Source organism: Neovison vison, chromosome 6 (assembly GCF_020171115.1).
Source record: "Neovison vison isolate M4711 chromosome 6, ASM_NN_V1, whole genome shotgun sequence".
In the NCBI taxonomy this organism is placed as follows: domain Eukaryota; kingdom Metazoa; phylum Chordata; class Mammalia; order Carnivora; family Mustelidae; genus Neogale; species Neogale vison.
Window position 1 is genome coordinate 169727094 of NC_058096.1, and position 14114 is coordinate 169741207.

The following is a 14114-nucleotide window of genomic DNA, read 5'->3' on the forward strand; positions in this document are numbered from 1 at the left end:
ACCTCCCACCCCCCCGCCACTTCAAACCCCTCAGATTGTTTTTCAGAGTCCATAGTCTCTCATGGTTCATCTGGTTAGGCTTATTCTTAAATATTTTATTCTTTTTTAAAAGAGATTTTATGTATTTATTTGAGAGAGACACAGCTAGAGAGGGAACACAAGCAGGGGCAGTGGGAGAGGGAGAAGCAGGCTCCACTGGGGGCTCGATCCCAGGACCCAGGGATCTCGACCCAAGACTGAGCCACCCAGGTGCCCCTTAAATATTTTATTCTTTTTGATGCTATTTTAAATGGAATTATTTTCTTAATTTCTTCAGATTATTAATTATTAGTTGTTGAAACACAGCTGATTTTTTCTGTGTGGATATTGTGTCCTCCAACTTTGCTGAATTCATTTATTAGTGTTAACATCTTTTTGTGTAAAATCGATAGGGTTTTCTCTATATAAATTCATGTCATCTGTGAACAGATATAATTTTTTTCCCCCTTCCAATTTGGGTGCCTTTTATTCATTTTTATTTCTTTTTCTTGCTTAATTGCTCTAGCTAGGACTTCTAGCACTATGTTGAATAGAGATGGCAAGAGCAGACATCATTGCCTTATTTCTGGTCTTAGAAAGTTTTCAGTCTTTCAACATTGAGTATGATGTCAGCTGTGGGCTTTCCATTAATGGCTTTTTTTTTTTTTTCCCTGTTGTGGTAGTTTCCTTCTAATCCTTTGTATGTTTTTGTGTGTTATTATTATGAAAGTGTCTTGAGTCTTGCCAGGTGCTTTTTCTGCATCAATTTTAGAGGATCATGTAATTTTTTTCCTTCTTACATTATCACATTAATTTTACATTACATTAATCACATTTCATATGTTGAAATACTTCACATTCCTAGAATAAGTCCCACTTGGTTGTAGTGTATAATCCTTTTAATGTACTGTTGAATTCACTTTGCTATTATTTTGCTGAGGAGTTTTACATTGATATTCATTACTGATATTGGTAATGTAGTGTCTTTGTCTGGCTTGAGGAAACGGATTGTTCTGACCTTATAGAATGAACTTGGAAGTGTTCTCTCCTTTTAAGCTTTTTTGAAGAGTTTTAGGAGGATTTACGGTAATTTTTTTTAAGGTTTGGTGGAATGCTCTCCATTGATGCCATCTGGTTGATCCTGAGCTTTTCTTTCTTGAGACCTTTTGATTAATGATTAATTTTCTTTTCCTGTTACTGATCTGTTGATATTTTCTATTTCTTTTTCCTTTTTTTAAGATTTACTTATTTTTTGAGAGACTGAAAGTGAGAGACAGAGCATGAGCAGAGGGGGAGGGGTAGAGGAAGAGGGAGAAGTAGACTCTCCACTGAGCAGGGACCCCCCCCCCCAATGCAGGGCTCCTTCCCAGTAACCTGGGATCGTGACCTGAGCTAAAAGCAGATGCTGAATTGACTGAGCCACCCAGATGCCTCAAGATTTTCTATTTCTTTACAATTCAGTCTTGGTTATATTGTGTATTTCTAGGAATTTGTGCATTTTTTTTTCTTAGCCATTTTGTTGGCTTACCAGTTCTTCATGGTATTCTCTTATAATTCTTTTTATAATGTGGATTTGATTATAATGTCCCTGCTTACATTTCTGATTTTAGTTTTCTCCTGCTCACACACCCACATGCTGGCTCTCATGCTCTCTCATAGTCTAGCTAAATAAAGCTTTGTTAACTTTGTTGGCAACTCTTGGTTTCATTGATCTTTTTCTTTTGTTCTGTTCTCTGTTACTGCTCTAATCTTTATTATTTCTTTCCATCTTTGGATTTAGTTTTTCTAGTTTCTTTAGGTGCACAGTTAGGTTAAGATCTTTCTTTTTTAATGTACTCATTTACTGCTGCAGTGTTTCCTCTTAGCACTGCTTTTGCTATACTTAGTAAGTTTTGATATGTTGTATTTTCATTTCCATTTTTCTCTAGGTATTTCTAATTTATCTTGTGACTTCTTCTTTGACCCATTGGTTGGCCAAGAGTGTGTTGTTTAATTTCCATACAACTGTAGATTTTCCGGTTTTCCTTCTATTTCATTCCATTGTGAGCATAACTTTGTATGATTTCAAAATTTTCAGTTTGTTAAGACTTGTTGTCCTAACCTGTGATCTGTCTTGTAGAATGTTTCATGTGCACTTGATAAGAATGTATATTCTGCTGTTGTTGGGTGGAAGTGTTCTATGTCTTTTCATTCTAATTAGTTTATAATGTTATTAAAGTCATCTGTTATCGATCTTCTATCTCATTGTTCTATCCATTTTTGCAAGAAGAGTATGAAATCTCTTGTGTTGCTGGCAGTTTTCCTTTCAGTTCTTTCATTTTGCTTTATATATTTAGGAGCTCTGAGGTTTGGTGCATAAATATTTATAATTGTTAGATTTCTTTAGGTGATCTGACCTATTTGTCATTATATCATCCTTTGTCTCTTATTACAGGTTTTGATTGGAAGTCTATTTTGTCTGGTATTCGTATAACCATTTCTACTCTCTTTTGGTTACACTTTTTATGGACTTTTTCCATCCTTCCACTTGCAGCCTATGTATGTTCTTAACTCTAAAGTGAGTTGCTTGTAGATAGCATATAGTTAGATCCTGTGGTTTTAGTCCATTTAGATTTTTTGAGATTTATTCATTTTTATTTATTTTTAAAGATTTTATTAATTTAATTGACAGAGGGAAGGAGGGAGAGAGAAGAGAGTACACAAGCAGAGGGAGCTGCAGAGGGAGAGGGTGAAGCAGGCTCCCCACTGAGCAGGGAGTCATGACCTGAGCCAAAGGCAGACACTTAACTGTCTGAGCCACCCAGGTGCCCCAAGAGGTTTCTTTTTTTTTAGAGCAGTTTCAGGTTTATAGCAAATTTCAGAGAGTTCCCATACTCCCACACATGCATAGCCTCCTCCATTATTAACATCCCCCACTACATCTGTAACAATTGATGAACTTATGTTGACACATCAAAATCACCCAAAGCCCGTATTTTGTATTAGGGTTCATTCTTGGTGTTGTACACGTGGTGAGTTTGGACAAATGTATAATGACATGTATCCACTATTAAAGTATCGGTATTTTCACTGCCCTAAAAATCTTGTGTTCTGCCTGTCTATCCCTTCCCTCACCTCCACCTCCAGCCCCTGGGCACCACAGTTTTTTTTTGTTTTGGTTTGGGTTTTTTTTTTTTGTTTTGTTTTGTTTTTTACTGTCTTCATAGTTTTGCCTTTTCCAGAATGTCCTGTAGTTGGAATTGTACAATTTGTAATTTTTCAGATTGTCCTCTTTTCTTAGTAATATGGATTTAAGGTTTCTCTCTGTGTCTTCGTGGCTTGGTAGCTCATTTCTTTTCATCACTGAATAATATTCCATTGTTTGAATATAGCACAGTTTATCCATTCACCTAAAGAAGGCCATCTGAGTTGCTCTAAGTTTGGGCAGTTATGAATAAAGCATCTCTATATGTCCTTATTTAGGTTTTGTGTAGATGCATTTACATGTAAAGTAATTACTAATAGGGAAGGACTTAACTATTGTTTTGTTATTTGGTCTCTCCTCTCCTTTTTCACTGCTTTCCTTTGTGTTTTGTTTATTTTTTGGTATATGTGCTGCCGAAGCGAGCACTGTTTATTTTTTGTATATTAGTACTCCCTTATCTGTGGAGGATACATTCCAAGACCCCTGGTGGATGCCTGACACTGTGCATGGTACTGAACTCAAAATACACTGTTTTCTCATATACATTCATACTTAAAATAAACATTAATTTGTAAATTAGGCACAGTAAGAGATTAACAATGACGGTAATAGAACAATTATAGCAATGTATGATAATAAAATTTAGGTGACTGTGGTCTCTTTCTCAAAGTGTCCTACTGTATTGTATTCATCCTTGTTTTCGGGCTGATGTGTGATAATAAAATGCAATGAGATGAAGTGAGGTGAATGACAAAGGCATTGTAATGTAGCATTTAGCTACTATTGATCTTCTGAGGATACATCAGAAGGAGGATCATCTTCTAGATTGCACTTGACCACAGTAATTGAAACCATGGAAAACTGAAACTTATAAAGAGGGACTACTATAGTGATGTGCTTTGATATCCTCCTTATTTCCTTTAGTGTATATTCTGTAGATACTTTATTTCTAGTTATCACTGAAATTACATAAAACATGTTAAAGTTATAACATTTTTTAAACCATTAATTTAAATCGCATAAGCTCTACTGCTTTACAGCTCCACCCTCCCTTTTATGTTATTAATGTCACAAATTATGTATATTTTTTTAAAGATTTTATTTACTTGAGGGAGAGAGAACAAGCACAATCAAGGAGAGTGGCAGGTAGGGAAAGAAGCAGACTCCCTGCTGAGCAAGGAGCCCAATGCAGGGCTCAATCCCAGGACCCTGGGATCGTGACCTGAACCCAAGGCAGACACTTAATTGAATGAGCCACCCAGGAACATAGATTACATATTTATATATTGTATACCCATTAACATAGACTTATACGTTTTTTTGTTTCTGTCATTAAAATTCTATGCACCAAATTTATAGTAGTACAGGTTACTATATTTTCCATGTATTCATCTTTACTAGAGACCATTTATATATATATATATATATATATATATATAATGCTTTTTTTTCCAACTTGATAGTTTCCCTCTTGTTAGTCCCTTAGCTCTGTTTACTTTTCTTCATTCTTTTTGCTCCTCTGACTCTGATTTCAAATGAGCTGCCTTCAAGTTCACTGGTTCTTTTGCCTGTTGAGCTCTGATCTTGAGCCCTTCCAGTGAAATTTTCCATTCAGTTATTGTACTTTTTGGCTCTAGAATTTTTCTTTGTATACTTTCTGTCTCTGTTGGTAACTCTCATTACGTTCATGCATCATTTTCCTGTTTTCTTTAGTTGTGTTCTCTTTTAGCTGATTGAACATTTTTATGACTTATTTAAAATTTTTTTGTCTGGCGCCTTATAGGTCTGTGTTTCTTTAGATATGTCTTTAAGGCCTGTTTCTAGAGTTTATTTTGTTCCTTTAATTGGACCAAGTTTCCCTGTTTGTTTGCTTGCTTTTTCTCTTTTTGTTTTTTGAGGGGTGGGGATGCTGGGATTTGGACATTTGAAAAAATAACCAGTCTTTGCATACTGAATTTCTGCATGGGGATATCTTCACTAATCAGCCTAGCTCGAGGTTCTAGAACTTCTCGAACCATTTCTGATCTTAGCTCCCCCCTAGCATTTGCCTACAGATATGCAGCTCTAAGGTGCTACTTACCTATTACTTGCAGCACCTTCCAACTCTTGTTCTTGTCATTTCCGTGCTTGAGTCAGCCAAGACAGAAACTAGTCCCTCAGGCAGCCCTCAGACAACCAGAATATAGGACATTTAGTCTGTACTGTTTGTGTTTCTGAGGGAGAAACATTGGGATGGGGTGTTTCTTTCAGGTTGTTCCATATTATGCTCTGCAGGGGAAGTAGCATGAATGTGTGCACCAGACACCACAAGTTTCACTGTTACTGTGTCTTGTTCATCATGTTATGTGTGGGCGCAATAGCTTCTCACCTATTCTCTAGAGTTTTTGTAGCAGTATTTTGGTCCATATATTGTTAACTTAGTGCCTCTATGGGAGAAGGAAGGCCTATATCTAGTCTGCCAATTTGTTGATGTAATTCTCCCTAGTATCAATTTTTTTGAAGTATAAATTCTGCCAGATAATGTTAATGTTTTTGTGGTGTTTCATTATTCTATATTTATAATCTTACTGAGTGTTCTTTGCAACATAGTAAATAATAGTCTTGTTAGTTTTTTGCCACTTGGTAATCATAAAATAAACTTTTTTCCTCTCCCTTCTCTCTCTTTTCTTCTTTTATTCTTCCATGTATGCGTTTACTGCAGGTGATGCATGGCATGAGTTTTTTTGGGGGGAAATAAATGCAAATCTTAAAATATTGCTGTTATAGAAGGGGACAACCTTAGTTTAGCACATTTGAAAGAGCCATGCCCAGTTCACTAAAATAAAAATGCTGTTTGATGTGATTGACTGTTCTTTATTTTATTTTATTTTTGACAGAGAGAGCACAAGTAGGCAGAGAGGCAGGCAGAGGGGGAGAGGGAAGCAGGCTCCCCGCTGAGCAGAGAGCCCCATGCGGGGCTCCATCCCAGGACCCCGGGACCGTGACCTGAGCCGAAGGCAGAGGCTCAACCCACTGAGCCACCCAGGCGCACCTTAACTGTTCTTTAAATCAGCTATCACAATGAGTTACTTATGGAATTAAATACAAGAGGTATTCAGATTTTTTGATCATTATCATCTTTTAACTTTTTACTACTTAGTAAGATGTACTACCATCAGGGTTAATTATATTGACAGTGGCTTGGACCTTTATAAATAACTACACAAATTACTTAATCTGTTCTATGTAGGTAAAATGTGGTATCTGTATTGTTACCTGTTGTGGGATTGCCAAATGAAATTTGTTTTTGCAAGATAGAAATCTCATATCATTTAAGGGACCTTAATTGCCAGAGGAGTTCAAAGCTAACAGCATTATTTACTAATTTTTTTGAAAGTAGATTTCCTTCTTCCTTGTTTTAAAGGGAGGCAGTAACTAAAAGAGTCATAGCTTCTATAAAGAGAGAACCTATCACATTATTATTTATTAATGTTGGGCTCTTCCCATTTGGGCCATTTATATAAAAGTGGCAAATAATGTGCAGTTTAGAAAGGAGGAATAACTGAATTTTGTTACAGCCTACAGTCCCATTCCACAAACATATTTCCACAAAAAATATTCTGAACACTATAGGCTAAAAACATATTGCATTTTACTGTGAAAAACAAAGTTTTACCTACCACTAGAATCACATTTCTGTGTCCTTAACTTGTATTTTTTCTGCTGTATGGAATGCCCTTCCCCTTTATTGTCCATTTGCAAAATACCTCTCCAACCTTAAAGACAACGGATTTAAGACTTTCTTTTTCCCATAAAAGTTCATCACTCCTTTTGTCATTACTGTTCTTGGTATTATAGCACTTGCCATATTAATGACAATTGTTTAAGTTTTCTGTTTCCTTACTAGATTGTGACTTCCTTAAAAGTAAAGGGTGTCTTGAATAATTGTTTAGTGCGTGAATGAAAGGGGGCTTTCTGAAATGACGTGTTGCTTAATGAAAGCCTATTAAATTTGTAGGCTTAGTTTTATTGACTGATAGCTAGCTGGCACTATTACTTCTGGCTCATGTTACTTCTGGGTTATTACAGGACTCTGGTTAAAATCCACAATGATGTTTAAACATGATTTATTTAATATAACTCTGTGTAAGAGTTCTTCAGTTGTGCCAAGCTTCGAGGAGACTCACTCAACTTAAAGTGTAAAGGGTAACATTAAAAAAAAAAAAGAATAATTATTCAGTTTCAGAAAAACTTTATTGCATGAATATCTTAAGTAGCGTTTGTTTTTTAGTGCGTTTTAAATTGTTAAGAATAAGAGGAAGCATGATGTAATGGAAGTAGCAATGTAGTGAAATTTGTATTTGGGGTTCCAGTTCCGTCTCTAATACCAACTCTGTGATTTAGGGGCAAGTTTGAAAAAATCTTTTTGAACCTTAGTTTACTTCTCGGTAAAAGCATAGTTTGTATTGCATGATATTCAGTAATATACAACTTTAATATCAATTTATTTTAAAATGTGTTTATATGGGGCGCCTGGGTGGCTCAGTGGGTTAAGCTGCTGCCTTCGGCTTGGGTCATGATCTTGGAGTCCTGGGATCGAGCCCCACATCGGGCCCTCTGCTCAGCGGGGAGTCTGCTTTCTCCTCTCTCTCTGCCTGCTTGTGATCTCTCTCTGTCAAATAAATAAATAAAATCCTTTAAAAATAAATAAATAAATAAAATGTGTTTATGTAGAATTTTAAGAATGAAGTTGGTGCAAAGTCGGGAGGGACAGGTGTTTCAAATATAGAAACCAGCTAAGTTGGGATGATTATTTAAGTTTTATAAATATTTACTCAAGGTATTTATGTGTTTCTGTTGTTATTTTTGACTTTTTTTTTAATAATTTTTTTTAAATTTAGTTGGCCAGCTTATAGTACATCATTAGTTTCAGATGTAGTGTTCAGTAATTTATAGGTAGCATGTAATATCCAGTGCTCATCACATCAGGTGCCCTCCTTAATGTCCATAACCCAATTATGCTATTTTACTCCACCACCTCCCTTCTAGCAGCCCTCATTTTTTTAAGATTTATTTATTTTAAAGAGATGGGGGGAAGAGCAAAGAGAGGGAGAGAGAATCATCTAAGCAGACTTCACGCTCAGTGCTGAGCCTGAGGCAGGGCCCTATCTCATGACCCTGAGATCATGACCTGAGCTGAAACCAAGAGTTGGCTACTTAATTGACTGTGCCACCTAGGTTTCCCTGTTTTGCACTTTTTAAGTGATAAAGTAAATCAGAAAGCAGTATAGTCCTAGTTAAAACAAACATACATACATACATACATAGGTTTATGTACATGCAGGACAATGTATAATAAGATCGGTACTAATGTTTATTCCTAGTGTGGGGTTATATATGATAGATAAAATAAGGAGAGTAAAATATTTTTCTACAAAGATAATAAAAACTAAAGCAAATAAAATGCCATTTCCTGAAGATTATTTGTGGCTTTGGAAGTAGATTATTATTTGACAAACAAATAAGGAAAATGTAAGGGGAGCTGGGGCCAACATGTTAAAGGCAGACTTTTTTTTCTGGCTCCTAAATCTACTTAAAACTCTTAAGTTTTAAGTCTTAAGAGTTTTCTGGTAGAAAGCAGAAGACAGGATTGCTTAGTGATTGATGTTCATCTTTTTTTTAGTTATGATGGGGTCAAGAGGTTTTTGTTTTTGTTTTTGTTTGAGAGAGAGCTTGTGAGAGTAGGGAGGGGCAGAGAGAGGGATAGAAAGAATCTCAAGTGGGCTCCATACTCAGAACCTGACCCAAGGTTCAGTCCCAGTACCCTGAAATCATGACTTGAGCCAAAATCAAGAGTTGGGTGCTTAACCATTGAGCCACGCAGGCACCCCAAGGGAACTTAACCAAGTTCTTAAAATGGGGTGTTTGGACAAGCTTTAGGGGACTTCATTGACTATTTGGAATTGTGTCAAACACTGGGTATGTCCATTCATAAATTTTATGTCATCACTCCAGTGACTGATTTCATAGCTTTTAACAGATCCCTAAAGAGTGTGTGATCCAAAAAAGATTAAGAACCCTGTGGACAGTTCCTGTCTGTTTCTACATAGAATAAGGGGGTTGTGGATTTTCAATCACAGATTACTGAAAGGACATTGTTTATTCAGGTCTTGGAGTAATAAAAGAATGATTGCGGAGCTGTTGATATTTCTCTAGGTTATACACTTCTGCCTTTCTAGCTATTCTTTTGTAAACTTTGATCTTGGTCTACTGCAGTCATCCTTTGCTGCCAGACACCTCAAAATAGATCATATTCAGAGATTCTAATTTTTCTCTTAACGGCTATTTATTGACGATCTTTTCAGTTCTTTGTCATCTTATCAAGGATTGGATTGCAGTCATACACTGAAATGATTATTAACAGGTGTTGTTGCATTTGAACAATTAGAGGTTTATCCTTATATTAATAGGTAAGAAATGAGTAAGTTCCTCCTAGAATGAAGACACTATTTGTTTCATCCGTGAATCTTTTTAATATGATTGATATTTTTTGTGTATCTAGGTGTGTGGACTTGTGAAAGTTTTTTCTAATTCCTTTACCTCTTTCCTTTCTTTGGGAGGTGTGGGTTAGAAAGACTCTTGCAATTCTTTGCAGTCTAGCAGTTATCTGGGATTCCAGTTGATTATATCAGAAGCAATTCATGTTTATACTTAAAACAGTATGTCTTTCTGTAAGGAATTTTATTATTTCCACACCGGCATCTCATTAGGTTTTCATTACCAGAAGAAATTTTCTGAGTATTCAGTTTCATTGTGTAGGAAAAATATGGAAGTACTGGTATTCTTAGCTTTTAAAAATAAAACAAAACAGAAAACACACAGAACTCGGGTTCTCTGTCAGCCTGTCTTCCACTTGGACTTAAATTTCAGTCGGTTTAAATATTGGGTTACATTGCATATTCTGAACCTTAGATATGAGGGAACTTTACTTTTAGTCATAGTTGTTGATTAAAGTTTTCTTAGCTTTGGAATTTCACGAATAGTTTCATTATGTTCAACCATTCTCCACTTAATTTTTTGGAATAAAATTTATATATAAATTATTATATATAAATATATATTATGTATAAATGAATATATAATATATAAATATGATATATAAATTATATATAATTTATATATAAATAATCACTAAGCAAAAAAATAAAGTGGGCTGTATATATGTAAATATATAAATATATATTTTTATATAGAATATATAAAAAGTGAGCTTTATATATTTATATGTAATATATAAATATAATATATATTTATATGTAATATATAAATATATATTTATATGTAATATAAATATAATATATATTTATATGTAATATATAAATATAATATATTTATATGTAATATATAAATAATATATATTTATATGTAATATATAAATATAATATATAAATATAATATATTTATATGTAACATATAAATATAATATATATTTATATGTAAAAAATATATATATTTTGGTCAGAGTGATTATTTTTTGGAGCTATAGCATCCTGTTACTTACTCGAATCTGGTACGTAGGTAAATCTTTTGTATGCTTCCTAAGGTGCTGTGAAATATGTGTGTGATATTTTATTATATGAAGTTTTAAAAATTGTGCACTGTATTTGGATGATAACTGGAAAATGGAGTGTGTAACAAGGGCATGGTTGAGAATAACCATTGTATAAAAGATCTGTTTTTTGAAATTCATTTTTCAGTTTTCTCACCAAAAGAAGAAAAGTTACTACCACTGTATGGTTTCCTATTGATAATACTGATGTCTTAGAATATTCTTGCTTTACTTATCTGAAGAATTGGGATATTAATACATATTTCCGGGGGGGGGTGTTAAGAAATCAATAGGATAGTAGATGTGAAATGTCTAACACAAGGATCTCACATAGTAGGTTTATTTCAGCAAAGGCTATATGTAACATAATCATGCTTACAGGGAATTGAGAATCACTAGAGCAAGGAAAATTCATATATGCAAACAAGTTCTGCCCTGGTCAGTTTTTAAAATCATTTAGGAATAATGAACAATTCAGAGATGAGCATGTAGAGTGGAAATTTCAGGAAAATGAAGCTTTGTCCTTACCTTGGGTGTTTGGCAGCAGAATCAAATAGGAAGAGAGTGGCAAACGATAGTAAAATATTTTTTATCTTTGCAACTGGCCTCAGGATTGTCGTTTTCGTACCTTTTACCTACATTTATTCATTCTGAGCTGGGTTTTTTTGTTGTTGTTGTTATGTGTGTAGACTTAAAAATTAACATCGTTCTGAGAGCAGTCAATTAGCTCAGGAGGCAGCCTTAGTTTCTTTAACTTGGTAAGGAAGTTGAAGTCACCCTGTAACGAAGTTGAAGTCATTCTCGAAGTATGCCACTCTGCACCTGACATTCCTTCCTGAGGCGGGACTCCTCCTAGTGAATAAGGGGAAAGGCTTGGCCAATTACCTTAGACAAAGCCGGACAGCTGCCGAGCCCAGCTGGGAGGAGTCTCCTCGGAGCATAGCTGGTACAGTCAGGGGCTTTTTGCCACCTCCTTTTATTCACACCATTTTACCCAGCAGATTACCTGAGGGGGAGGTTGAGAAGGGGGGCGTCACTCTTTGCAGGGGACCTCCTCCACTGGGAGGGCTTTAGCCTGGGAAGAATTGCAGTTGCCAGGTTTCCGCTTGAGGCTGATGCTTTCTAACCCCAGTGCGCCACTCCTCGCCCCACACAGACCAGAATATCAGGTTTGGCCCCAGAGTCTCAGGTGGCACTAGAGCGGCATCCTAAGCTGAGGATTTGGTGGAAAGAGAAGGGGTGGTCCTTCACTCTGGACCCCTCTCGGCTGACTCACAGGAAGTGCTAACCGAGCTTGGCACTGGGCGAAGCAGCTCCAGGATTCTGCCCCTCCCTGCCGCGGTCCGCCCGCCCTCTCGGACGTAGGCTTTGCAGTATCTCCCGATGGAACAATGAAGTGGTTCCAAGTTTGCTAAGACTCCCAGGGAGATTCTTTGGACCTCTGTGATAGTCTTCAAAATGTTTTGCCACCGACTTTTCCAAGAAGCTGTTTTTTAAAAACAAAACAAAACAAAACCCTTCCCTTCGTGGATTGCTTTGTCTGAAGATTACTCAGGGTGACCATGGTTCAACGCTTTAGCCTCAGGAGGCAGCTATCCAAGGTGGGTAGCTTGGGTAGCTTTGTGTGTTTGTTTAGGGGAAACTCTCACTAGATTCGGCATGGTTTCCTTTCTCTCTAGAACTGTACTGTCAAGCCTGCCTTCCTCCAGAGCTAAGGAGGGGCTGGGGGAGGAAGCGCTGCCTTTTGTTCTTTCCTCTGACAGACACAAAGGTTTCAGGCTGACTGCACTGGCAACTACAGATTTTGTTCCCCTAAAACCAAATCTGTCATCTGTGAATTTGGAGAAAGTTATAGTTTGCTTCTGAAATACAGTTTCCAAGGGGGTGTGCGTGAAAAAGAATAGTGGGAAAAAGTGCATTTTTAATTAGCAATTAATCTGGCAGCTTGTTGACCAAGATGAGAAAGCCTTATTAGTCTGTGGAATCAGTGCTTGTTTATAAAATTTAGTATTAAACTGGGGGAAATGTCCATAAAGTAGTCCAAAGAGCAATACCTGCATAAAAATGTTAAAAGAAATTTGCATAGTTAATGAAGGAGTGTGTGAAAAGCAGTAACCAGAAGGCTCACGAAGCAATTTTTTATAGAGTTCTGCTTGAAAAGCAGGTTCCATTTGTGCAGCTTTGAGGGAAAAGTTCTTTTAACCTAAGAAATTCAAACTTTAAAAAAAGCCTCTCCTGGAAGAGGGGCTGCGGATTTTCTCAATCTGCCCTGCTGTGGCCAGCCCTCTCTCGACCCAGTCATGGAGCTGTCTGTTAACTGGTGCAGGAACACGTTTGGAAAGAGGTGTGCTGAGAGTTGAGCTTTATTTCAAAAAATAATTCTGTTCTTTAAAAAGCCTATTCTAAAAAGATAGTAGTTGGTGGCTGAATTGTGTCACAGTTCATTCCCTGCAGGCAGAAACTTAAACAAATAGTAAATTAGTAGGCATTCTTCACTTCTTGTTTGGTAGTCAGAATTGTTAAATCCTGAAATGTGTTATTATCTTAAGGGAAAACCTTTTAGTTCTTCATAGGCAACCTCAGTGTAGAATGTGTGCACCCAGGCAGAAATGAGCAAAGAAAGCTCTTGCGTCCATCCACACAATAAATTTCATCTCTTGGATCGCTGAGCCTAACAGGGACTTTTTAGAAGTAGTAAAATAAATTTCCCTTGCTTCTCTTCTCCCAACTCTAGCTATATGTGTTAGGGGTAGTGGGCCAAGAAGCCCCAAATTTCTTCTAAGCAGTTTAAAAAGAATAATTTTTGTTTCTCTTTGAACAACCTCTAGTTTATATACTTCCAAATATGTAGTACATTTAAAAAGCAGATATGTAGATTCTCAGGGCAGTAATTTTTCTGCACTAGAGTGCCTGAAATAGTTCAGAGACAGCCATAATTTTCCAATTAGCAAATAACTTCATTCTAGGTATTTTGCTCCCAATATTTCTCTCCAAATTATTTTTTGAACTTTTATGCTTTTCACTTTTTACTATATATTATATACCCTGTAGTGATTTATAGAAAAGACACTTCGGGGGAATTAGGAGTGTATCTTCTCTATAACATGAAGAAATAGAAGATATATAAAAATATTCAAAGAGGTAACCTCTTTTAATTTCTTTTTTTCTGTCATCCCTCCCCTCCATTTTAACTTGGTTTTTAGGTCCTGTATGTTTAGGACCAATTCTAAGGAAATTGGTTTTCTGTCAAATGGCCTTAATATAGAATATATTCAGTAATGCCTTGAAAAAATAATATTCTTAATTGTTTCAGTCTGTATGGGT

General features: G+C 36.1%; 1 protein-coding gene across 4 annotated transcripts in view; it reads left to right on the forward strand.

Annotated features, from left to right (window-relative positions):
• TMCC1 (transmembrane and coiled-coil domain family 1) overlaps positions 1–14114 on the forward strand; it is a 255429-nt gene that overhangs the window by 111613 nt on the left and 129702 nt on the right. Inside the window, exon 1 of one of the 4 annotated variants that reach the window (XM_044252935.1) lies at positions 12166–12391. The exons of the other annotated variants lie outside the window; for them this stretch is intronic. Within the exon in view, the coding sequence (XP_044108870.1) occupies positions 12353–12391 (39 nt within the window). The 5' untranslated portion in view covers positions 12166–12352. Of the gene's footprint in view, positions 1–12165; positions 12392–14114 lie in introns of those variants that run through there. 4 annotated transcript variants of the gene reach the window in all.